This window comes from Ranitomeya imitator, chromosome 8 (genome assembly GCF_032444005.1).
Source record: "Ranitomeya imitator isolate aRanImi1 chromosome 8, aRanImi1.pri, whole genome shotgun sequence".
NCBI lineage: Eukaryota > Metazoa > Chordata > Amphibia > Anura > Dendrobatidae > Ranitomeya > Ranitomeya imitator.
In genome coordinates, this window is record NC_091289.1 from 203,178,074 (window position 1) to 203,204,306 (window position 26,233).

General features: G+C 55.8%; 1 protein-coding gene across 3 annotated transcripts in view; it reads left to right on the forward strand.

The window, feature by feature from the left end:
• MAST2 (microtubule associated serine/threonine kinase 2) overlaps positions 1–26,233 on the forward strand; it is a 155,208-nt gene that overhangs the window by 37,589 nt on the left and 91,386 nt on the right. For all 3 annotated transcript variants that reach the window (XM_069735864.1, XM_069735865.1, XM_069735867.1), the window contains one exon: positions 25,885–25,916. In XM_069735864.1, the coding sequence (XP_069591965.1) occupies positions 25,885–25,916 (32 nt within the window). The remainder of the gene's footprint in view (positions 1–25,884; positions 25,917–26,233) is intronic.

Here is a 26,233-nt window from a genome sequence, read left to right on the forward strand (position 1 = left end):
TTCTGCCTTTATGTGCACAAGCCCATCTGTGCTGTATCAGTCACAAGTCTCTTCACAGTAGAATGATTGAGCTTAAGTTTCTGTGAAATATTTAATGTTTTCATACCTTGTCTGAGGCATTGCACTATGTGAGGCTTTTCGACAGCAGAGATCCCTTTTCTTTCCCATATGGCTTGAAACCTGTGACTGCTCAATGTGGAAAGTCCTTTTTAATGAATGTTCCCTTTAATTGGGCACGTGAAAACGAATTATCACAAGTCTTAAGATTGATGTCTATAATCCAAAGACCCGGAGACACAAACCGCCCACGACTTTGTGTAGAAGTAAACAACATCTTTATGACCCTTGTACCAAATTTGCATAATAATTAGGAGCCTGGTGTAGTACTTGTCTCTACTGAGGTTTTTTGTTGTACTCGCCCTCTAGAGTCTCCGTGTCATGGCCCCAGCAGAGTACGATGCCCCATAGACACCAACTGACTCTGCATAATGTTTCACCTTCCCCCCCCCACGCCAACTCAAAACTGACAGCCCCCTTCAATCTAACACATGGAGCGGCTAACTCAGTGTGAGGGGCTTCTCATCCATGGAGGGATCACTCACAATGTGCGGGGGCTTCTCATCCATGGAGGGATCACTCACAATGTGCGGGGGCTTCTCATCCATGGAGGGGATCACTCACAATGTGTGGGGGCTTCTCATCCATGGAGGGATCACTCACAATGTGTGGGGGCTTCTCATCCATGGAGGGATCACTCACAATGTGTGGGGGCTTCTCATCCATGGAGGGGATCACTCACAATGTGTGGGGGCTTCTCATCCATGGAGGGATCACTCACAATGTGTGGGGGCTTCTCATCCATGGAGGGGGTCACTCACAATGTGTGGAGGCTTCTCATCCATGGAGGGGATCACTCACAATGTGTGGGGGCTTCTCATCCATGGAGGGATCACTCACAATGTGTGGGGGCTTCTCATCCATGGAGGGGGTCACTCACAATGTGTGGGGGCTTCTCATCCATGGAGGGGATCACTCACAATGTATGGAGGCTTCTCATCCATGGAGGGATCACTCACAATGTGCGGGGGCTTCTCATCCATGGAGGGGATCACTCACAATGTGTGGAGGCTTCTCATCCATGGAGGGGGTCACTCACAATGTGTGGGGGCTTCTCATCCATGGAGGGGATCACTCACAATGTGTGGGGGCTTCTCATCCATGGAGGGGTCACTCACAATGTGTGGAGGCTTCTCATCTATGGAGGGGATCACTCACAATGTGTGGGGGCTTCTCATCCATGGAGGGGATCACTCACAATGTGCGGGGGCTTCTCATCCATGGAGGGGATCACTCACAATGTGTGGGGGCTTATCATCCATGGAGGGGGTCACTCACAATGTGCGGGGGCTTCTCATCCATGGAGGGGATCACTCACAATGTATGGAGGCTTCTCATCCATGGAGGGATCACTCACAATGTGCGGGGGCTTCTCATCCATGGAGGGGATCACTCACAATGTGTGGGGGCTTCTCATCCATGGAGGGGGTCACTCACAATGTGTGGGGGCTTCTCATCCATGGAGGGGATCACTCACAATGTATGGAGGCTTCTCATCCATGGAGGGATCACTCACAATGTGCGGGGGCTTCTCATCCATGGAGGGGATCACTCACAATGTGTGGAGGCTTCTCATCCATGGAGGGATCACTCACAATATGTGGAGGCTTCTCATCCATGGAGGGGATCACTCACAATGTGTGGGGGCTTCTCATCCATGGAGGGGTCACTCACAATGTGTGGGGGCTTCTCATCCATGGAGGGGGTCACTCACAATGTGTGGAGGCTTCTCATCCATGGAGGGATCACTCACAATATGTGGAGGCTTCTCATCCATGGAGGGGATCACTCACAATGTGCGGGGGCTTCTCATCCATGGAGGGGGTCACTCACAATGTGCGGGGGCTTCTCATCCATGGAGGGGATCACTCACAATGTATGGAGGCTTCTCATCCATGGAGGGATCACTCACAATGTGCGGGGGCTTCTCATCCATGGAGGGGATCACTCACAATGTGTGGGGTGTTCTCATCCATGGAGGGGATCACTCACAATGTGCGGGGGCTTCTCATCCATGGAGGGGATCACTCACAATGTATGGAGGCTTCTCATCCATGGAGGGATCACTCACAATGTGCGGGGGCTTCTCATCCATGGAGGGGATCACTCACAATGTGTGGAGGCTTCTCATCCATGGAGGGGATCACTCACAATGTGTGGGGGCTTCTCATCCATGGAGGGGTCACTCACAATGTGTGGAGGCTTCTCATCTATGGAGGGGATCACTCACAATGTGTGGGGGCTTCTCATCCATGGAGGGGATCACTCACAATGTGCGGGGGCTTCTCATCCATGGAGGGGGTCACTCACAATGTGTGGGGGCTTCTCATCCATGGAGGGAGTCACTCACAATGTGCGGGGGCTTCTCATCTATGGAGGGGATCACTCACAATGTGTGGGGGCTTCTCATCCATGGAGGGGATCACTCACAATGTGCGGGGGCTTCTCATCCATGGAGGGGGTCACTCACAATGTGTGGGGGCTTCTCATCCATGGAGGGAGTCACTCACAATGTGCGGGGGCTTCTCATCCATGGAGGGGAACACTCACAATGTGTGGGGGCTTCTCATCCATGGAGGGGATCACTCACAATGTGCTGGGGCTTCTCATCCATGGAGGGGTCACTCACAATGTATGGAGGCTTCTCATCCATGGAGGGGATCACTCACAATGTGCGGGGGCTTCTCATCCATGGAGGGGATCACTCACAATGTGTGGGGGCTTCTCATCCATGGAGGGGATCACTCACAATGTGTGGGGACTTCTCATCCATGGAGGGGGTCACTCACAATGTGTGGGGGCTTCTCATCCATGGAGGGGGTCACTCACAATGTGTGGAGGCTTTTCATCCATGGAGGGGATCACTCACAATGTGTGGGGGCTTCTCATCCATGGAGGGGATCACTCACAATGTGCGGGGGCTTCTCATCCATGGAGGGGATCACTCACAATGTGTGGGGACTTCTCATCCATGGAGGGGGTCACTCACAATGTGCGGGGGCTTCTCATCCATGGAGGGGATCACTCACAATGTGTGGAGGCTTTTCATCCATGGAGGGGATCACTCACAATGTGTGGGGGCTTCTCATCCATGGAGGGGATCACTCACAATGTGCAGGGGCTTTTCATCCATGGAGGGGATCACTCACAATGTGTGGGGGCTTCTCATCCATGGAGGGGATCACTCACAATGTGTGGGGGCTTCTCATCCATGGAGGGGATCACTCACAATGTGCGGGGGCTTTTCATCCATGGAGGGGATCACTCACAATGTGTGGGGACTTCTCATCCATAGAGGGGTCACTCACAATATATGGAGGCATCTCATCCATGGAGGGGTCACTCACAATGTGTGGAGGCTTCTCATCCATGGAGGGGATCACTCACAATGTGTGGGGGCTTCTCATCCATGGAGGGGGTCACTCACAATGTGCGGGGGCTTCTCATCCATGGAGGGATCACTCACAATGTGCGGGGGCTTCTCATCCATGGAGGGGGTCACTCACAATGTGTGGAGGCTTCTCATCCATGGAGGGGATCACTCACAATGTGTGGAGGCTTCTCATCCATGGAGGGGATCACTCACAATGTGTGGAGGCTTCTCATCCATGGAGGGGATCACTCACAATGTGTGGGGGCTTCTCATCCATGGAGGGGGTCACTCACAATGTGTGGGGGCTTCTCATCCATGGAGGGATCACTCACAATGTGCGGGGGCTTCTCATCCATGGAGGGGGTCACTCACAATGTGCGGAGGCTTCTCATCCATGGAGGGGATCACTCATAATGTGTGGGGGCTTCTCATCCATGGAGGGGATCACTCACAATGTGTGGGGGCTTCTCATCCATGGAGGGGATCACTCACAATGTGCGGGGGCTTCTCATCCATGGAGGGATCACTCACAATGTGCGGGGGCTTCTCATCCATGGAGGGGATCACTCACAATGTGCGGGGGCTTCTCATCCATGGAGGGGATCACTCACAATGTGTGGAGGCTTCTCATCCATGGAGGGGGTCACTCACAATGTGTGGGGGCTTCTCATCCATGGATGGATCACTCACAATGTGTGGGGGCTTCTCATCCATGGAGGGGGTCACTCACAATGTGCGGGGGCTTCTCATCCATGGAGGGATCACTCACAATGTGCGGGGGCTTCTCATCCATGGAGGGGATCACTCACAATGTGTGGAGGCTTCTCATCCATGGAGGGGATCACTCACAATATGTGGAGGCTTCTCATCCATGGAGGGGATCACTCACAATGTGTGGAGGCTTCTCATCCATGGAGGGGATCACTCACAATGTGCGGGGGCTTCTCATCCATGGAGGGGATCACTCACAATGTGTGGAGGCTTCTCATCCATGGAGGGGATCACTCACAATATGTGGAGGCTTCTCATCCATGGAGGGGATCACTCACAATGTGCGGGGGCTTCTCATCCATGGAGGGGGTCACTCACAATGTGTGGGGGCTTCTCATCCATGGATGGATCACTCACAATGTGTGGGGGCTTCTCATCCATGGAGGGGGTCACTCACAATGTGCGGGGGCTTCTCATCCATGGAGGGATCACTCACAATGTGCGGGGGCTTCTCATCCATGGAGGGGATCACTCACAATGTGTGGAGGCTTCTCATCCATGGAGGGGATCACTCACAATATGTGGAGGCTTCTCATCCATGGAGGGGGTCACTCACAATGTGCGGGGGCTTCTCATCCATGGAGGGGATCACTCACAATGTGTGGAGGCTTCTCATCCATGGAGGGGATCACTCACAATATGTGGAGGCTTCTCATCCATGGAGGGGGTCACTCACAATGTGTGGGGGCTTCTCATCCATGGATGGATCACTCACAATGTGTGGGGGCTTCTCATCCATGGAGGGGGTCACTCACAATGTGCGGGGGCTTCTCATCCATGGAGGGATCACTCACAATGTGCGGGGGCTTCTCATCCATGGAGGGGATCACTCACAATGTGTGGAGGCTTCTCATCCATGGAGGGGATCACTCACAATATGTGGAGGCTTCTCATCCATGGAGGGGGTCACTCACAATGTGTGGGGGCTTCTCATCCATGGATGGATCACTCACAATGTGCGGGGGCTTCTCATCCATGGAGGGGATCACTCACAATGTGTGGAGGCTTCTCATCCATGGAGGGGATCACTCACAATGTGCGGGGGCTTCTCATCCATGGATGGATCACTCACAATGTGTGGGGGCTTCTCATCCATGGAGGGGATCACTCACAATGTGTGAGGGCTTCTCATCCATGGAGGGGATCACTCACAATGTGCGGGGGCTTCTCATCCATGGATGGATCACTCACAATGTGTGGGGGCTTCTCATCCATGGAGGGGATCACTCACAATGTGTGAAGGCTTCTCATCCATGGAGGGGATCACTCACAATGTGTGGGGTCTTCTCATCCATGGAGGGGATCACTCACAATGTGCGGGGGCTTCTCATCCATGGAGGGGATCACTCACAATGTGTGGGGGCTTCTCATCCATGGAGGGGATCACTCACAATGTGTGGGGGCTTCTCATCCATGGAGGGGATCACTCACAATGTGTGGGGGCTTCTCATCCATGGAGGGGGTCACTCACAATGTGCGGGGGCTTCTCATCCATGGAGGGGGTCACTCACAATGTGTGGGGGCTTCTCATCCATGGAGGGGTCACTCACAATGTGTGGGGGCTTCTCATCCATGGAGGGGTCACTCACAATGTGTGGGGGCTTCTCATCCATGGAGGGGTCACTCACAATGTGTGGGGGCTTCTCATCCATGAAGGGGGTCACTCACAATGTGTGGAGGCTTCTCATCCATGGAGGGGGTCACTCATAATGTGTGGGGGCTTCTCATCCATGGAGGGGATCACTCACAATGTGCGGAGGCTTCTCATCCATGGAGGGGATCACTCACAATGTGTGAAGGCTTCTCATCCATGGAGGGGATCACTCACAATGTGCGGGGGCTTCTCATCCATGGAGGGGATCACTCACAATGTGTGGGGGCTTCTCATCCATGGAGGGGATCACTCACAATGTGTGGGGGCTTCTCATCCGTGGAGGGGATCACTCACAATGTGTGGGGGCTTCTCATCCGTGGAGGGGGTCACTCACAATGTGCGGGGGCTTCTCATCCATGGAGGGGGTCACTCACAATGTGTGGAGGCTTCTCATCCATGTAGGGATCACTCACAATGTGTGGAGGCTTCTCATCCATGGAGGGGTCACTCACTATGTGTGGAGGCTTCTCATCCATGAAGGGGTCACTCACAATGTGTGGGGGCTTCTCATCCATGGAGGGGATCACTCACAATGTGTGGGGGCTTCTCATCCATGAAGGGGTCACTCACAATGTGTGGGGGCTTCTCATCCATGGAGGGGTCACTCACAATGTGTGGGGGCTTCTCATCCATGGAGGGGATCACTCACAATGTGTGGGGGCTTCTCATCCATGAAGGGGTCACTCACAATGTGTGGGGGCTTCTCATCCATGGAGGGGGTCACTCACAATGTGCGGGGGCTTCTCATCCATGGAGGGGATCACTCACAATGTGTGGAGGCTTCTCATCCATGGAGGGGGTCACTCATAATGTGTGGGGGCTTCTCATCCATGGAGGGGATCACTCACAATGTGCGGGGGCTTCTCATCCATGGAGGGGATCACTCACAATGTGTGGGGGCTTCTCATCCATGGAGGGGATCACTCACAATGTGTGGGGACTTCTCATCCATGGAGGGGGTCACTCACAATGTGTGGGGGCTTCTCATCCATGGAGGGGGTCACTCACAATGTGTGGAGGCTTTTCATCCATGGAGGGGTCACTCACAATGTGTGGGGGCTTCTCATCCATGGAGGGGATCACTCACAATGTGTGGGGGCTTCTCATCCATGGAGGGGATCACTCACAATGTGTGGGGGCTTCTCATCCATGGAGGGGGTCACTCACAATGTGTGGGGGCTTCTCATCCATGGAGGGGGTCACTCACAATGTGTGGAGGCTTTTCATCCATGGAGGGGATCACTGACAATGTGTGGGGGCTTCTCATCCATGGAGGGGATCACTCACAATGTGCGGGGGCTTCTCATCCATGGAGGGGGTCACTCACAATGTGCGGGGACTTCTCATCCATGGAGGGGGTCACTCACAATGTGTGGAGGCTTCTCATCCATGGAGGGGGTCACTCACAATGTGTGGAGGCTTTTCATCCATGGAGGGGATCACTCACAATGTGTGGGGGCTTCTCATCCATGGAGGGGATCACTCACAATGTGTGGAGGCTTTTCATCCATGGAGGGGATCACTCACAATGTGTGGGGGCTTCTCATCCATGGAGGGGATCACTCACAATGTGTGGGGGCTTCTCATCCATGGAGGGGGTCACTCACAATGTGCGGGGGCTTCTCATCCATGGAGGGGATCACTCACAATGTGCGGGGGCTTTTCATCCATGGAGGGGATCACTCACAATGTGTGGGGGCTTCTCATCCATGGAGGGGATCACTCACAATGTGTGGGGGCTTCTCATCCATGGAGGGGGTCACTCACAATGTGCGGGGGCTTCTCATCCATGGAGGGGATCACTCACAATGTGTGGGGGCTTCTCATCCATGGAGGGGATCACTCACAATGTGTGGAGGCTTCTCATCCATGGAGGGGATCACTCACAATGTGCGGGGGCTTTTCATCCATGGAGGGGGTCACTCACAATGTGTGGGGGCTTCTCATCCATGGAGGGGATCACTCACAATGTGTGGGGGCTTCTCATCCATGGAGGGGGTCACTCACAATGTGCGGGGGCTTCTCATCCATGGAGGGGATCACTCACAATGTGTGGGGGCTTCTCATCCATGGAGGGGATCACTCACAATGTGCGGGGGCTTTTCATCCATGGAGGGGATCACTCACAATGTGTGGGGGCTTCTCATCCATGGAGAGGATCACTCACAATGTGCGGGGGCTTTTCATCCATGGAGGGGATCACTCACAATGTGTGGGGGCTTCTCATCCATGGAGGGGATCACTCACAATGTGCGGGGGCTTTTCATCCATGGAGGGGATCACTCACAATGTGCGGGGGCTTCTCATCCATGGAGGGGGTCACTCACAATGTGTGGGGGCTTCTCATCCATGGAGGGGGTCACTCACAATGTGTGGGGGCTTCTCATCCATGGAGGGGATCACTCACAATGTGCGGGGGCTTCTCATCCATGGAGGGGTCACTCACAATGTGTGGGGGCTTCTCATCCATGGAGGGGGTCACTCACAATGTGTGGGGGCTTCTCATCCATGGAGGGGATCACTCACAATGTGCGGGGGCTTTTCATCCATGGAGGGGATCACTCACAATGTGCGGGGGCTTCTCATCCATGGAGGGGGTCACTCACAATGTGTGGGGGCTTCTCATCCATGGAGGGGGTCACTCACAATGTGTGGAGGCTTCTCATCCATGGAGGGGATCACTCACAATGTGTGGGGGCTTCTCATCCATGGAGGGGATCACTCACAATGTGTGGGGGCTTCTCATCCATGGAGGGGATCACTCACAATGTGTGGGGGCTTCTCATCCATGGAGGGGGTCACTCACAATGTGTGGGGGCTTCTCATCCATGGAGGGGATCACTCACAATGTGTGGGGGCTTCTCATCCATGGAGGGGATCACTCACAATGTGTGGGGGCTTCTCATCCATGGAGGGGGTCACTCACAATGTGTGGAGGCTTCTCATCCATGGAGGGGGTCACTCACAATGTGTGGGGGCTTCTCATCCATGGAGGGGATCACTCACAATGTGCGGGGGCTTCTCATCCATGGAGGGGGTCACTCACAATGTGTGGGGGCTTCTCATCCATGGAGGGGGTCACTCACAATGTGTGGGGGCTTCTCATCCATGGAGGGGATCACTCACAATGTGCGGGGGCTTCTCATCCATGGAGGGGATCACTCACAATGTGTGGGGACTTCTCATCCATGGATGGATCACTCACAATGTGTGGGGGCTTCTCATCCATGGAGGGGTCACTCACAATGTGTGGAGGCTTCTCATCCATGGAGGGGATCACTCACAATGTGTGGGGACTTCTCATCCATGGAGGGGTCACTCACAATGTGTGGAGGCTTCTCATCCATGGAGGGGATCACTCACAATGTGTGGGGACTTCTCATCCATGGAGGGATCACTCACAATGTGTGGGGACTTCTCATCCATGGAGGGGATCACTCACAATGTGTGGAGGCTTCTCATCCATGGAGGGGATCACTCACAATGTGTGGAGGCTTCTCATCCATGGAGGGGTCACTCACAATGTGTGGGGGCTTCTCATCCATGGAGGGGATCACTCACAATGTGTGGGGACTTCTCATCCATGGAGGGATCACTCACAATGTGTGGGGACTTCTCATCCATAGAGGGGGTCACTCACAATGTGTGGGGACTTCTCATCCATGGAGGGGTCACTCACAATGTGCGGGGGCTTCTCATCCATGGAGGGGATCACTCACAATGTGTGGGGACTTCTCATCCATGGAGGGATCACTCACAATGTGTGGGGACTTCTCATCCATAGAGGGGGTCACTCACAATGTGTGGGGACTTCTCATCCATGGAGGGGATCACTCACAATGTGCGGGGGCTTCTCATCCATGGAGGGGATCACTCACAATGTGTGGGGACTTCTCATCCATGGAGGGATCACTCACAATGTGTGGGGACTTCTCATCCATAGAGGGGGTCACTCACAATGTGTGGGGACTTCTCATCCATGGAGGGGGTCACTCACAATGTGTGGGGGCTTCTCATCCATGGAGGGGATCACTCACAATATATGGAGGCATCTCATCCATGGAGGGGTCACTCACAATGTGTGGGGGCTTCTCATCCATGGAGGGGGTCACTCACAATATATGGAGGCATCTCATCCATGGAGGGGTCACTCACAATGTGTGGGGGCTTCTCATCCATGGAGGGATCACTCACAATGTGTGGGGGCTTCTCATCCATGGAGGGGATCACTCACAATGTGTGGGGGCTTCTCATCCATGGAGGGGATCACTCACAATGTGTGGGGGCTTCTCATCCATGGAGGGGATCACTCACAATGTGTGGGGACTTCTCATCCATGGAGGGGGTCACTCACAATGTGTGGGGACTTCTCATCCATGGAGGGGTCACTCACAATGTGCGGGGGCTTCTCATCCATGGAGGGGATCACTCACAATGTGCGGGGGCTTCTCATCCATGGAGGGGATCACTCACAATGTGTGGGGACTTCTCATCCATAGAGGGGTCACTCACAATATATGGAGGCATCTCATCCATGGAGGGGTCACTCACAATGTGTGGGGGCTTCTCATCCATGGAGGGGGTCACTCACAATGTGTGGGGGCTTCTCATCCATGGAGGGGGTCACTCACAATGTGTGGGGGCTTCTCATCCATGGAGGGGATCACTCACAATGTGTGGGGGCTTCTCATCTATGGAGGGGTCACTCACAATGTGTGGAGGCTTCTCATCCATGGAGGGGGTCACTCACAATGTGTGGGGGCTTCTCATCCATGGAGGGGTCACTCACAATGTGTGGAGGCTTCTCATCCATGGAGGGGGTCACTCACAATGTGCGGGGGCTTCTCATCCATGGAGAAGATCACTCACAATGTGTGGGGGCTTCTCATCCATGGAGGGGGTCACTCACAATGTGTGGGGGCTTCTCATCCATGGAGGGGGTCACTCACAATGTGTGGGGGCTTCTCATCCATGGAGGGGGTCACTCACAATGTGTGGGGGCTTCTCATCCATGGAGGGGATCACTCACAATGTGTGGGGGCTTCTCATCCATGGAGGGGTCACTCACAATGTGTGGAGGCTTCTCATCCATGGAGGGGGTCACTCACAATGTGTGGGGGCTTCTCATCCATGGAGGGGTCACTCACAATGTGTGGAGGCTTCTCATCCATGGAGGGGGTCACTCACAATGTGCGGGGGCTTCTCATCCATGGAGAAGATCACTCACAATGTATGGGGGCTTCTCATCCATGAAGGGGGTCACTCACAATGTGTGGGGGCTTCTCATCCATGGAGGGGTCACTCACAATGTGTGGAGGCTTCTCATCCATGGAGGGGGTCACTCACAATGTGTGGGGGCTTCTCATCCATGGAGGGGGTCACTCACAATGTGTGGAGGCTTCTCATCCATGGAGGGGGTCACTCATAATGTGTGGGGGCTTCTCATCCATGGAGGGGATCACTCACAATGTGTGGAGGCTTCTCATCCATGGAGAAGATCACTCACAATGTGTGGGGGCTTCTCATCCATGGAGGGGGTCACTCACAATGTGTGGAGGCTTCTCATCCATGGAGGGGGTCACTCATAATGTGTGGGGGCTTCTCATCCATGGAGGGGATCACTCACAATGTGCGGGGGCTTCTCATCCATGAAGGGGGTCACTCACAATGTGTGGAGGCTTCTCATCCATGGAGGGATCACTCATAATGTGTGGGGGCTTCTCATCCATGGAGGGGATCACTCACAATGTGCGGGGGCTTCTCATCCATGGAGGGGATCACTCACAATGTGTGGGGGCTTCTCATCCATGGAGGGGATCACTCACAATGTGTGGGGGCTTCTCATCCATGGAGGGGGTCACTCACAATGTGTGGGGGCTTCTCATCCATGGAGGGATCACTCACAATGTGCGGGGGCTTCTCATCCATGGAGGGGATCACTCACAATGTGTGGGGGCTTCTCATCCATGGAGGGGATCACTCACAATGTGTGGAGGCTTCTCATCCATGGAGGGGGTCACTCATAATGTGTGGGGGCTTCTCATCCATGGAGGGGATCACTCACAATGTGCGGGGGCTTTTCATCCATGGAGGGGATCACTCACAATGTGTGGGGGCTTCTCATCCATGGAGGGGATCACTCACAATGTGTGGGGGCTTCTCATCCATGGAGGGGTCACTCACAATGTGTGGGGGCTTCTCATCCATGGAGGGGATCACTCACAATGTGTGGGGGCTTCTCATCCATGGAGGGGGTCACTCACAATGTGCGGGGGCTTCTCATCCATGGAGGGGATCACTCACAATGTGTGGGGGCTTCTCATCCATGGAGGGGTCACTCACAATGTGCGGGGGCTTCTCATCCATGGAGGGGGTCACTCACAATGTGCGGAGGCTTCTCATCCATGGAGGGGATCACTCATAATGTGTGGGGGCTTCTCATCCATGGAGGGGATCACTCACAATGTGTGGGGGCTTCTCATCCATGGAGGGGGTCACTCACAATGTGTGGGGGCTTCTCATCCATGGAGGGGATCACTCACAATGTGTGGAGGCTTCTCATCCATGGAGGGGATCACTCACAATGTGCGGGGGCTTCTCATCCATGGATGGATCACTCACAATGTGTGGGGGCTTCTCATCCATGGAGGGGATCACTCACAATGTGCGGGGGCTTCTCATCCATGGAGGGGATCACTCACAATGTGTGGAGGCTTCTCATCCATGGAGGGGATCACTCACAATGTGTGGGGGCTTCTCATCCATGGAGGGGATCACTCACAATGTGTGGGGGCTTCTCATCCGTGGAGGGGATCACTCACAATGTGTGGGGGCTTCTCATCCATGGAGGGGATCACTCACAATGTGTGGGGGCTTCTCATCCATGGAGGGGATCACTCACAATGTGTGGGGGCTTCTCATCCGTGGAGGGGATCACTCACAATGTGTGGGGGCTTCTCATCCATGGAGGGGATCACTCACAATGTGTGGGGGCTTCTCATCCATGGAGGGGATCACTCACAATGTGTGGGGGCTTCTCATCCATGGAGGGGATCACTCACAATGTGTGGGGGCTTCTCATCCATGGAGGGGATCACTCACAATGTGCGGGGGGCTTCTCATCCATGGAGGGGATCACTCACAATGTGTGGGGGCTTCTCATCCATGGAGGGGATCACTCACAATGTGTGGGGGCTTCTCATCCATGGAGGGGATCACTCACAATGTGTGGGGGCTTCTCATCCGTGGAGGGGATCACTCACAATGTGTGGGGGCTTCTCATCCATGGATGGATCACTCACAATGTGCGGGGGCTTCTCATCCATGGAGGGGATCACTCACAATGTGCGGAGGCTTCTCATCCATGGAGGGGATCACTCACAATGTGTGGAGGCTTCTCATCCATGGAGGGGATCACTCACAATGTGCGGGGGCTTCTCATCCATGGAGGGGATCACTCACAATGTGTGGAGGCTTCTCATCCATGGAGGGGATCACTCACAATGTGCGGGGGCTTCTCATCCATGGATGGATCACTCACAATGTGTGGGGGCTTCTCATCCATGGAGGGGATCACTCACAATGTGTGGGGGCTTCTCATCCATGGAGGGGATCACTCACAATGTGTGGGGGCTTCTCATCCATGGAGGGGGTCACTCACAATGTGTGGGGGCTTCTCATCCATGGAGGGGGTCACTCACAATGTGTGGGGGCTTCTCATCCATGGAGGGGATCACTCACAATGTGTGGGGGCTTCTCATCCATGGAGGGGATCACTCACAATGTGCGGGGGCTTCTCATCCATGGATGGATCACTCACAATGTGTGGGGGCTTCTCATCCATGGAGGGGATCACTCACAATGTGTGGGGGCTTCTCATCCATGGAGGGGGTCACTCACAATGTGCGGGGGCTTCTCATCCATGGAGGGGTCACTCACAATGTGTGGGGGCTTCTCATCCATGGAGGGGATCACTCACAATGTGCGGAGGCTTCTCATCCATGGAGGGGATCACTCACAATGTGTGAAGGCTTCTCATCCATGGAGGGGATCACTCACAATGTGTGGGGTCTTCTCATCCATGGAGGGGATCACTCACAATGTGCGGGGGCTTCTCATCCATGGAGGGGATCACTCACAATGTGTGGGGGCTTCTCATCCATGGAGGGGATCACTCACAATGTGTGGGGGCTTCTCATCCATGGAGGGGATCACTCACAATGTGTGGGGGCTTCTCATCCATGGAGGGGGTCACTCACAATGTGCGGGGGCTTCTCATCCATGGAGGGGGTCACTCACAATGTGTGGGGGCTTATCATCCATAGAGGGGATCACTCACAATGTGCGGGGTCTTCTCATCCATGGAGGGGTCACTCACAATGTGCGGGGGCTTCTCATCCATGGAGGGGTCACTCACAATGTGTGGGGGCTTCTCATCCATGGAGGGGTCACTCACAATGTGTGGAGGCTTCTCATCCATGGAGGGGGTCACTCACAATGTGTGGGGGCTTCTCATCCATGAAGGGGGTCACTCACAATGTGTGGGGGCTTCTCATCCATGAAGGGGGTCACTCACAATGTGTGGAGGCTTCTCATCCATGGAGGGGGTCACTCATAATGTGTGGGGGCTTCTCATCCATGGAGGGGATCACTCACAATGTGCGGGGGCTTTTCATCCATGGAGGGGATCACTCACAATGTGTGGGGGCTTCTCATCCATGGAGGGGTCACTCACAATGTGTGGGGGCTTCTCATCCATGGAGGGGATCACTCACAATGTGTGGGGGCTTCTCATCCATGGAGGGGATCACTCACAATGTGTGGGGGCTTCTCATCCATGGAGGGGTCACTCACAATGTGTGGGGGCTTCTCATCCATGGAGGGGATCACTCACAATGTGTGGAGGCTTCTCATCCATGGAGGGATCACTCACAATGTGTGGAGGCTTCTCATCCATGGAGGGGATCACTCACAATGTGTGGGGGCTTCTCATCCATGGAGGGGATCACTCACAATGTGTGGGGGCTTCTCATCCATAGAGGGGATCACTCACAATGTGCGGGGGCTTCTCATCCATGGAGGGGATCACTCACAATGTGTGGGGGCTTCTCATCCATGGAGGGATCACTCACAATGTGCGGGGGCTTCTCATCCATGGAGGGGATCACTCACAATGTGTGGAGGCTTCTCATCCATGGAGGGGGTCACTCACAATGTGTGGGGGCTTATCATCCATGGAGGGGATCACTCACAATGTGTGGAGGCTTCTCATCCATGGAGGGGATCACTCACAATGTGTGGGGGCTTCTCATCCATAGAGGGGGTCACTCACAATGTGCGGGGGCTTCTCATCCATGGAGGGGGTCACTCACAATGTGCGGGGGCTTCTCATCTCATAGAGGGGATCACTCACAATGTGTGGGGGCTTCTCATCCATGGAGGGGTCACTCACAATGTGCGGGGGCTTCTCATGCATGGAGGGGATCACTCACAATGTGTGGGGGCTTCTCATGCATGGAGGGGATCACTCACAATGTGTGGGGGCTTCTCATCCATGGAGGGGATCACTCACAATGTATGGGGGCTTCTCATCCATGGAGGGGTCACTCACAATGTGTGGGGGCTTCTCATCCATGGAGGGGATCACTCACAATGTGTGGGGGCTTCTCATCCATGGAGGGGATCACTCACAATGTGTGGGGGCTTCTCATCCATGGAGGGGGTCACTCACAATGTGCGGGGGCTTCTCATCCATGGAGGGATCACTCACAATGTGTGGGGGCTTCTCATCCATGGAGGGGATCACTCACAATGTGTGGGGGCTTCTCATCCATGGAGGGGATCACTCACAATGTATGGGGGCTTCTCATCCATGGAGGGGTCACTCACAATGTGCGGGGGCTTCTCATCCATGGAGGGGGTCACTCACAATGTGCGGGGGCTTCTCATCTCATAGAGGGGATCACTCACAATGTGTGGGGGCTTCTCATCCATGGAGGGGTCACTCACAATGTGCGGGGGCTTCTCATCCATGGAGGGGATCACTCACAATGTGCGGGGGCTTCTCATCCATGGAGGGATCACTCACAATGTGTGGGGGCTTCTCATCCATGGAGGGGATCACTCACAATGTGTGGGGACTTCTCATCCATGGAGGGATCACTCACAATGTGCGGGGGCTTCTCATCCATGGAGGGGTCACTCACAATGTGTGGGGGCTTCTCATCCATGGAGGGGGTCACTCACAATGTGCGGGGGCTTCTCATCCATGGAGGGGGTCACTCACAATGTGTGGGGGCTTCTCATCCATGGAGGGGATCACTCACAATGTGCGGGGGCTTCTCATCCATGGAGGGGATCACTCACAATGTGTGGAGGCTTCTCATCCATGGAGGGGGTCACTCACAATGTGTGGGGGCTTATCATCCATGGAGGGGATCACTCACAATGTGTGGGGGCTTCTCATCCATAGAGGGGTCACTCACAATGTGTGGGGGCTTATCATCCATGGAGGGGATCACTCACAATGTGTGGGGGCTTCTCATCCATGGAGGGGATCACTCACAATGTGTGGGGGCTTCTCATCCATGGAGGGGTCACTCACAATGTGTGGGGTCTTCTCATCCATAGAGGGGGTCACTCACAATGTGTGGGGGCCTATCATCCATAGAGGGGATCACTCACAATGTGTGGGGGCTTCTCATCCATAGAGGGGGTCACTCACAATGTGCGGAGGCTTCTCATCCATGGAGGGGGTCACTCACAATGTGCGGGGGCTTCTCATCTCATAGAGGGGATCACTCACAATGTGTGGGGGCTTCTCATCCATGGAGGGGTCACTCACAATGTGTGGGGGCTTCTCATCCATGGAGGGGGTCACTCACAATGTGTGGAGGCTTCTCATCCATGGAGGGGGTCACTCACAATGTGCGGAGGCTTCTCATCCATGTAGGGGTCACTCACAATGTGTGGGGTCTTCTCATCCATGGAGGGGTCACTCACAATGTGTGGGGGCTTCTCATCCATGTAGGGGTCACTCACAATGTGTGGGGTCTTCTCATCCATGGAGGGGTCACTCACAATGTGTGGGGGCTTCTCATCCATGGAGGGGTCACTCACAATGTGTGGGGGCTTCTCATCCATGGAGGGGTCACTCACAATGTGTGGGGGCTTATCATCCATGGAGGGGTCACTCACAATGTGTGGGGGCTTCTCATCCATGGAGGGGGTCACTCACAATGTGTGGAGGCTTCTCATCCATGGAGGGGGTCACTCACAATGTGTGGAGGCTTCTCATCCATGGAGGGGGTCACTCACAATGTGCGGAGGCTTCTCATCCATGTAGGGGTCACTCACAATGTGTGGGGTCTTCTCATCCATGGAGGGGTCACTCACAATGTGTGGGGGCTTCTCATCCATGGAGGGGATCACTCACAATGTGTGGGGGCTTCTCATCCATGGAGGGGATCACTCACAATGTGCGGGGGCTTCTCATCCATGGAGGGGGTCACTCACAATGTGTGGGGGCTTCTCATCCATGGAGGGGATCACTCACAATGTGCGGGGGCTTCTCATCCATGGAGTGGTCACTCACAATGTGCGGGGGCTTCTCATCCATGGAGGGGTCACTCACAATGTGCGGGGGCTTCTCATCCATGGAGGGGATCACTCACAATGTGTGGGGGCTTATCATCCATGAAGGGGGTCACTCACAATGTGTGGGGGCTTATCATCCATGGAGGGGATCACTCACAATGTGCGGGGGCTTCTCATCCATGAAGGGGGTCACTCACAATGTGTGGGGGCTTATCATCCATGGAGGGGTCACTCACAATGTGCGGAGGCTTCTCATCCATGGAGGGGTCACTCACAATGTGTGGGGGCTTCTCATCCATGGAGGGGATCACTCACAATGTGCGGAGGCTTCTCATCCATGGAGGGGGTCACTCACAATGTGTGGGGGCTTATCATCCATGGATGGGGTCACTCACAATGTGTGGGGGCTTCTCATCCATGGAGGGGTCACTCACAATGTGCGGGGGCTTCTCATCCATGGAGGGGATCACTCACAATGTGTGGGGGCTTCTCATCCATGAAGGGGGTCACTCACAATGTGTGGGGGCTTATCATCCATGGAGGGGATCACTCACAATGTGTGGGGGCTTCTCATCCATGAAGGGGGTCACTCACAATGTGTGGGGTCTTCTCATCCATGGAGGGGATCACTCACAATGTGTGGGGGCTTCTCATCCATGGAGGGGGTCACTCACAATGTGCGGGGGCTTCTCATCCATGGAGGGGATCACTCACAATGTGTGGGGGCTTCTCATCCATGGAGGGGATCACTCACAATGTGTGGGGGCTTCTCATCCATGGAGGGGGTCACTCACAATGTGTGGGGGCTTCTCATCTATGGAGGGGATCACTCACAATGTGTGGGGGCTTCTCATCCATGGAGGGGATCACTCACAATGTGCGGGGGCTTCTCATCCATGGAGGGGATCACTCACAATGTGCGGGGGCTTCTCATCCATGGAGGGGGTCACTCATCCATGGAGGGGGTCACTCACAATGTGCGGGGGCTTCTCATCTCATAGAGGGGATCACTCACAATGTGTGGGGGCTTCTCATCCATGGAGGGGGTCACTCACAGTGTGCGGGGGCTTCTCATCCATGGAGGGGGTCACTCATCCATGGAGGGGGTCACTCACAATGTGCGGGGGCTTCTCATCCATGGAGGGGTCACTCACAATGTGCGGAGGCTTCTCATCCATGGAGGGGATCACTCACAATGTGTGGGGGCTTCTCATCCATGGAGGGGGTCACTCATCCATGGAGGGGGTCACTCACAATGTGCGGGGGCTTCTCATCTCATAGAGGGGATCACTCACAATGTGTGGGGGCTTCTCATCCATGGAGGGGTCACTCACAATGTGCGGGGGCTTCTCATCCATGGAGGGGATCACTCACAATGTGTGGGGGTTTCTCATCCATGGAGGGGTCACTCACAATGTGCGGGGGCTTCTCATCCATGGAGGGGTCACTCACAATGTGTGGGGGCTTCTCATCCATGGAGGGGATCACTCACAATGTGTGGGGGCTTCTCATCCATGGAGGGGGTCACTCACAATGTGTGGGGGCTTCTCATCCATGGAGGGGATCACTCACAATGTGTGGGGGCTTCTCATCCATGGAGGGGATCATTCACAATGTGCGGGGGCTTCTCATCCATGGAGGGGGTCACTCACAATGTGCGGGGGCTTCTCATCCATGGAGGGGATCACTCACAATGTGCGGGGGCTTCTCATCCATGGAGGGGTCACTCACAATGTGCGGGGGCTTCTCATCTATGGAGGGGGTCACTCACAATGTGTGGGGGCTTCTCATCCATGGAGGGGATCACTCACAATGTGTGGGGGCTTCTCATCCATGGAGGGGTCACTCACAATGTGTGGGGGCTTCTCATCCATGGAGGGGTCACTCACAATGTGTGGGGGCTTCTCATCCATGGAGGGGATCACTCACAATGTGTGGGGGCTTCTCATCCATGGAGGGGTCACTCACAATGTGTGGGGGCTTCTCATCCATGGAGGGGTCACTCACAATGTGTGGGGGCTTCTCATCCATGGAGGGGTCACTCACAATGTGTGGGGGCTTCTCATCCATGGAGGGGTCACTCACAATGTGTGGGGGCTTCTCATCCATGGAGGGGGTCACTCACAATGTGCGGGGTCACTCAGTCGGCCTGAATATAGAATGGGATCGAAACTTCCTCCATGAACAACTTGTCTCCTCATCCTGGACATTGTGGTGATGATGCTTCTTCCCCATTGTTGCAGACCATGTTAGATGGCAAAGTGATAACGAAGTGGCTCCGTGAGCGAAATGTTGACACTTTCCTGTCCGCGGCCGGGAATTCCCAGATCTCATCCCATTGAGAACCTGTGGTCAGTCCTGAAAAGGTGACAAACAAACAACTCAGAAAATGTGATAACTCCGATCTGTGATGAGACACAACTGGCGGGCATCAGTCAGGATCTGCCCAGAAGCCGATATCCAGCTGCCGGAGGAAGGGTTGGAGTGTGGCCTGGCTCTTTCCCTGTCCCAGCGCTACCGGATCCCTAGCTCACCCTGTTCCCTGGGTTACTTCTGATGGTGAAGATACCGGGGCCACGTACGTTGCCTTATCTCCTGAATCCGCTCTGTCTGTATCCTTCCCCCACCCAGGGAAGAGGGGAGTATTAGTGTACCATAATACACCAGTCAGATTAACAAGGTAACACTAACGGGTAATGGAAAATACCAAATATACAAATATTTACTCACATAACAGTGGAATGCTTCATGGAGAGGAGGATGGGGTTAAGCCAAAGTAGGAAAAAAAGGGAATTATCACACACTCAAAACCAATCAACAGTCACAGATGAATCCACCAAATGCCTTCTCCAATAACAACCACCACCAACCTCCAGCCGTGCAGCATAAGCTATCTCTGACAATGAGTGCTATCCAGGGACCGGATTATATAGGAGATGGGAGGAGCTGACAGTGAACATCTGAGAGCCTTAATGCAGGAAAGCTCCAGGAGCTCTCAACCGAGCAGATTAACCCCTGCACTGCTAAAAGTAACCTGCACTGTTTAATATGAAGGTGACGTGCTTCTAATCAGTGCAGGAGCGTGGAGACTAAGGGGGCAGCTTTGGGAATATTGAGGCATCACAGACATTTCCTGGATTTGTCAATAACATGTAAGGGTATGTTCCCACTATCAGGAATTGCCGGCGTTGTGACGCTGCATATGTCATTGCTCAGGCCCGCGCTCCGGTCTCCCTGGTAGGGTCATTGCTTGAGCCGCTGTTCTGGTCTCCCCAGCGTGGGGTGGGTCATTGTTTCGGCCATTATTCCTGCCAGTGCACAGGTCTCCGTGGGGGGACCCCTGATCTCCACCTAATCCGTGAGCAGCGTGGGGGCGGACCCCTGATCTCCACCTAATACGCGAGCAGCGTGGGGGGCGGACCCCTGATCTCCACCTAATACGCGAGCAGCGTGGGGGGCGGACCCCTGATCTCCACCTAATCCACGAGCAGCGTGGGGGGCGGACCCCTGATCTCCACCTAATACGCGAGCAGCGTGGGGGGCGGACCCCTGATCTCCACCTAATCCACGAGCAGCGTGGGGGGCGGACCCCTGATCTCCACCTAATACGCGAGCAGCGTGGGGGGCGGACCCCTGATCTCCACCTAATCCACGAGCAGCGTGGGGGGCGGACCCCTGATCTCCACCTAATACGCGAGCAGCGTGGGGGGCGGACCCCTGATCTCCACCTAATCCACGAGCAGCGTGGGGGGCGGACCCCTGATCTCCACCTAATACGCGAGCAGCGTGGGGGGCGGACCCCTGATCTCCACCTAATACGCGAGCAGCATGGGGGGCGGACCCCTGATCTCCACCTAATCCGCGAGAAGCATGGGGGGCGGACCCCTGATCTCCACCTAATACGCGAGCAGCATGGTGGGCAGACCCCTGATCTCCACCTAATCCGTGGGGGGCGGACCCCTGATCTCCACCTAATCCACGAGCAGCATTGTGGGGTGGACCTCTGATCTCCACCTAATCCGCGAGCAGCGTGGGGGGCGGACCCCTGATCTCCACCTAATCTGCGAGCAGCGTGGGGGGCGGACCCCTGATCTCCACCTAATCAGCGAGCAGCGTGGGGGGCGGACCCCTGATCTCCACCTAATCCGCGAGCAGCGTGGGGGGCGGACCCCTGATCTCCACCTAATCCGCGAGCAGCGTGGGGGGCGGACGCCTGATCTCCACCTAATCAGCGAGCAGCGTGGGGGGCGGACCCCTGATCTCCACCTAATCCGCGAGCAGCGTGGGGGGCGGACCCCTGATCTCCACCTAATCCGCGAGCAGCGTGGGGGGCGGACCCCTGAAAGCCACCTAATCCGCGAGCATCGTGGGGGGCGGACCCCTGATCGCCACCTAATCCGCGAGCAGCGTGGGGGGCGGACCCCTGATCTCCACCTAATCCGCGAGCAGCGTGGGGGGCGGACCCCTGATCTCCACCTAATCCGTGAGCAGCGTGGGGGGCGGACCTAATCCGTGAGCAGCGTGGGGGCGGACCCCTGATCTCCACCTAATCCGCGAGCAGCGTGGGGGGCGGACCCCTGATCTCCACCTAATCCGCGAGCAGCGTTGTGGGGTGGACCCCTGATCTCCACCTAATCCGCGAGCAGCGTGGGGGGCGGACCCCCCTGATCTCCACCTAATCCGTGAGCAGCGTGGGGGGCGGACCCCCCTGATCTCCACCTAATCCGCGAGCAGCGTGGGGGGCGGACCCCCCTGATCTCCACCTAATCCGCGAGCAGCGTGGGGGGCGGACCCCCCTGATCTCCACCTAATCCGTGAGCAGCGTGGGGGGCGGAGCCCTGATCTCCACCTAATCCGCGAGCAGCATTGTGGGGTGGACCTCTGATCCCGGCCATTGGCCACTTTCTGGGCTGCTTGCTGCAGTTTTTCAGCAGATCACTACTGAGGATTGGTTGGATCCTGCAAGGTCGCATCCTCCATATCCATCAGCCTGTATAGCTCCGCCCCCACTGCTGATTGGCACAGAGCTTTCCTTGTACTAGAGCGGCCAATCCGTGGAGTGGGCGGGGTTATACAGGGTCCAGTTTTAGATTTGCTGTAGAGAAAACAGGTGTTTTCTCACATCTGCAGCAATCAGCCCAGAAAGTGACTCATCACCGGAATCAGGATCCCTGCCCCGACATCATGCTGCTCTCAGATGGGGATAAAAACCTGTGGAAAGATTCTGTTTTAGACCAGGTCCACACGGAGCTGCTGTGTAGTGAAGTCTGCAGCTGGCTCGGCTACACAGTCGTCTGCTGCTCCACGTTCCCTGCTCCGCGTTCCCTGCTCCACGTTCTCTGCTCCGCGTTCTCTGCTCCGCGTTCTCTGCTCCGCGTTCTCTGCTCCGCGTTCTCTGCTCCGCGTTCCCTGCTCCGCGTTCTCTGCTCCGCGTTCTCTGCTCCACGTTCGCTCCGTCACATTCGCTGCTCCTCGTTCTCTGCTCCACGTTCTCTGCTCCACGTTCTCTGCTCCGCGTTCCCTGCTCCGCGTTCTCTGCTCCGCGTTCTCTGCTCCACGTTCGCTCCGTCACATTCGCTGCTCCTCGTTCCCTGCTCCGCGTTCCCTGCTCCACGTTCCCTGCTCCGCGTTCCCTGCTCCACGTTCTCTGCTCCGCGTTCTCTGCTCCGCGTTCTCTGCTCCACGTTCTCTGCTCCGCGTTCCCTGCTCCGCGTTCTCTGCTCCACGTTCTCTGCTCCGCGTTCCCTGCTCCGCGTTCCCTGCTCCGCGTTCCCTGCTCCGCGTTCTCTGCTCCGCGTTCTCTGCTCCGCGTTCTCTGCTCCGCGTTCTCTGCTCCGCGTCCTCTGCTCCGCGTTCTCTGCTCCGCGTTCTCTGCTCCACGTTCGCTCCGTCACATTCGCTGCTCCTCGTTCTCTGCTCCACGTTCTCTGCTCCGCGTTCTCTGCTCCGCGTTCTCTGCTCCTCGTTCTCTGCTCCGCGTTCTCTGCTCCGCGTTCTCTGCTCCTCGTTCCCTGCTCCACGTTCTCTGCTCCGCGTTCCCTGCTCCGCGTTCTCTGCTCCGCATTCTCTGCTCCGCGTTCTCTGCTCCGCGTTCTCTGCTCCGCGTTCTCTGCTCCGCGTTCTCTGCTCCGCGTTCCCTGCTCCGCGTTCTCTGCTCCGCGTTCTCTGTTCCTCGTTCTCTGCTCCTCGTTCTCTGTTCCTCGTTCTCTGCCCCGCGTTCTCTGCTCCGCGTTCTCTGCCCCTCGTTCTCTGCTCCTCGTCCTCTGCTCCTCGTCCTCTGCTCCTCGTTCTCTGCTCCGCGTTCTCTGCTCCGCGTTCTCTGCTCCGCGTTCTCTGCTCCGCGTTCCCTGCTCCGCGTTCCCTGCTCCGCGTTCTCTGCTCCTCGTTCTCTGCTCCTCGTTCTCTGCTCCTCGTTCTCTGCCCCTCGTTCTCTGCCCCGCGTTCCCTGCTCCGCGTTCCCTGCTCCTCGTTCTCTGCTCCTCGTTCTCTGCTCCTCGTTCTCTGCTCCGCGTTCTCTGCTCCGCGTTCTCTGCTCCTCGTTCTCTGCTCCGCGTTCTCTGCTCCTCGTTCTCTGTTCCTCGTTCTCTGCTCCTCGTTCTCTGCAACTCGTTCTCTGCTCCTCGTTCTCTGCTCCTCGTTCTCTGCTCCGCGTTCTCTGCTCCTCGTTCTCTGCTCCGCGTTCTCTGCTCCGCGTTCTCTGCTCCTCGTTCTCTGCTCCGCGTTCTCTGCTCCTCGTTCTCTGTTCCTCGTTCTCTGCTCCTCGTTCTCTGCTCCTCGTTCTCTGCTCCTCGTTCTCTGCTCCGCGTTCTCTGCTCCTCGTTCTCTGCTCCTCGTTCTCTGCTCCTCGTTCTCTGCTCCGCGTTCTCTGCTCCGCGTTCTCTGCTCCTCGTTCCCTGCTCCACGTTCTCTGCTCCGCGTTCCCTGCTCCGCGTTCTCTGCTCCTCGTTCCCTGCTCCGCGTTCTCTGCTCCACGTTCTCTGCTCCTCGTTCCCTGCTCCACGTTCCCTGCTCCGCGTTCTCTGCTCCGCGTTCTCTGCTCCGCGTTCTCTGCTCCTCGTTCTCTGCTCCTCGTTCTCTGCTCCTCGTTCTCTGCTCCACGTTCTCTGCTCCGCGTTCTCTGCTCCTCGTTCTCTGCTCCTCGTTCTCTGCTCCTCGTTCTCTGCTCCTCGTTCTCTGCTCCGCGTTCTCTGCTCCGCGTTCTCTGCTCCTCGTTCTCTGCTCCTCGTTCTCTGCTCCTCGTTCTCTGCTCCTCGTTCTCTGCTCCTCGTTCTCTGCTCCGCGTTCTCTGCTCCACGTTCTCTGCTCCTCGTTCCCTGCTCCGCGTTCCCTGCTCCTCGTTCTCTGCTCCTCGTTCTCTGCTCCGCGTTCTCTGCTCCACGTTCTCTGCTCCTCGTTCTCTGCTCCTCGTTCTCTGCTCCTCGTTCTCTGCTCCACGTTCTCTGCTCCGCGTTCTCTGCTCCTCGTTCCCTGCTCCGCGTTCTCTGCTCCACGTTCTCTGCTCCTCGTTCTCTGCTCCTCGTTCCCTGCTCCGCGTTCTCTGCTCCGCGTTCTCTGCTCCGCGTTCTCTGCTCCTCGTTCTCTGCTCCTCGTTCTCTGCTCCTCGTTCTCTGCTCCGCGTTCTCTGCTCCGCGTTCTCTGCTCCTCGTTCTCTGCTCCTCGTTCTCTGCTCCTCGTTCTCTGCTCCTCGTTCTCTGCTCCGCGTTCTCTGCTCCGCGTTCTCTGCTCCGCGTTCTCTGCTCCGCGTTCTCTGCGCCGTCCACTACAGTTCTGTCACTGGTGAATTGGTGGTGTTGTCCGGGTCACTGGATTTAGTGATCAATCAGCAGACGACTTCCGCTGAATAATCTCCTCCAGCTGGCGCTGCCGTCGTGGGCACCGCACCATTGGCCGTAACGAGACCGCGTCCGTCCTCCTTGCTGGGGCCTCTGCTGTATCGATGGCACTTACCTGTGCCAGCGTTCTGGTCTGATATTATTTAGGGATGTGTAGTTTGTGCCGGGTGCTGTGTGTGTACGGTGTGTGGGCTGCGCAGGGTAGTGTGTGTGAGGGGGGTTATGGGATGTGAGGGTGTGTGTGTGGGGGAGGGAATGTGTATTTGATATATGGGGGGATGGGTGTACATGGGATATATGACGGGGTGTATGTGGGGGAGGGGATGTGCATGGGACCTGTTGGGGGAGGGTGTGTGGGGGGTGTTTATGGGACATATGAGGGGATGTGTCTATGGTGGCATCAGTCACTGTGGGGCCACATAAGGTGGCTGTGAACAGCTCCATTTTTAGACTCCTCCTGCCCCATGGCGCCACCTTGTGTCTCCTATGATTCATTGCTCCTTGTGATTTCTAACATCTGACACCATTTATTTCTCTTCCAGAAGGAACTGAGTCTCCCCAGAAGAGGAAGCTTGTAAGTACAGAGGATAAATACATTCCTGTATGTAGGTGGAGTGCAGCTCTGGAGTGTAAGGCTATGTGCACACGTTGTGGATTTTGCTGCGGATCCGCAGCAGTTTCCCATGAGTTTACAGTACAATGTAAACCTATGGGAAACCAAAAACGCTGTGCCCATGCTGCGGAAAAAAACAAGCGGAAACGCAGCGGTTTATTTTCCGCTGTATATCAATAATTTTTGCGGAGTCCGCAGCGTTCTTACATCTGCTCCAATAGAAAACTGCAAATGTAAAACCGCAGCAGAATCCGCGATAAATCCGCAGGAAAAACCGC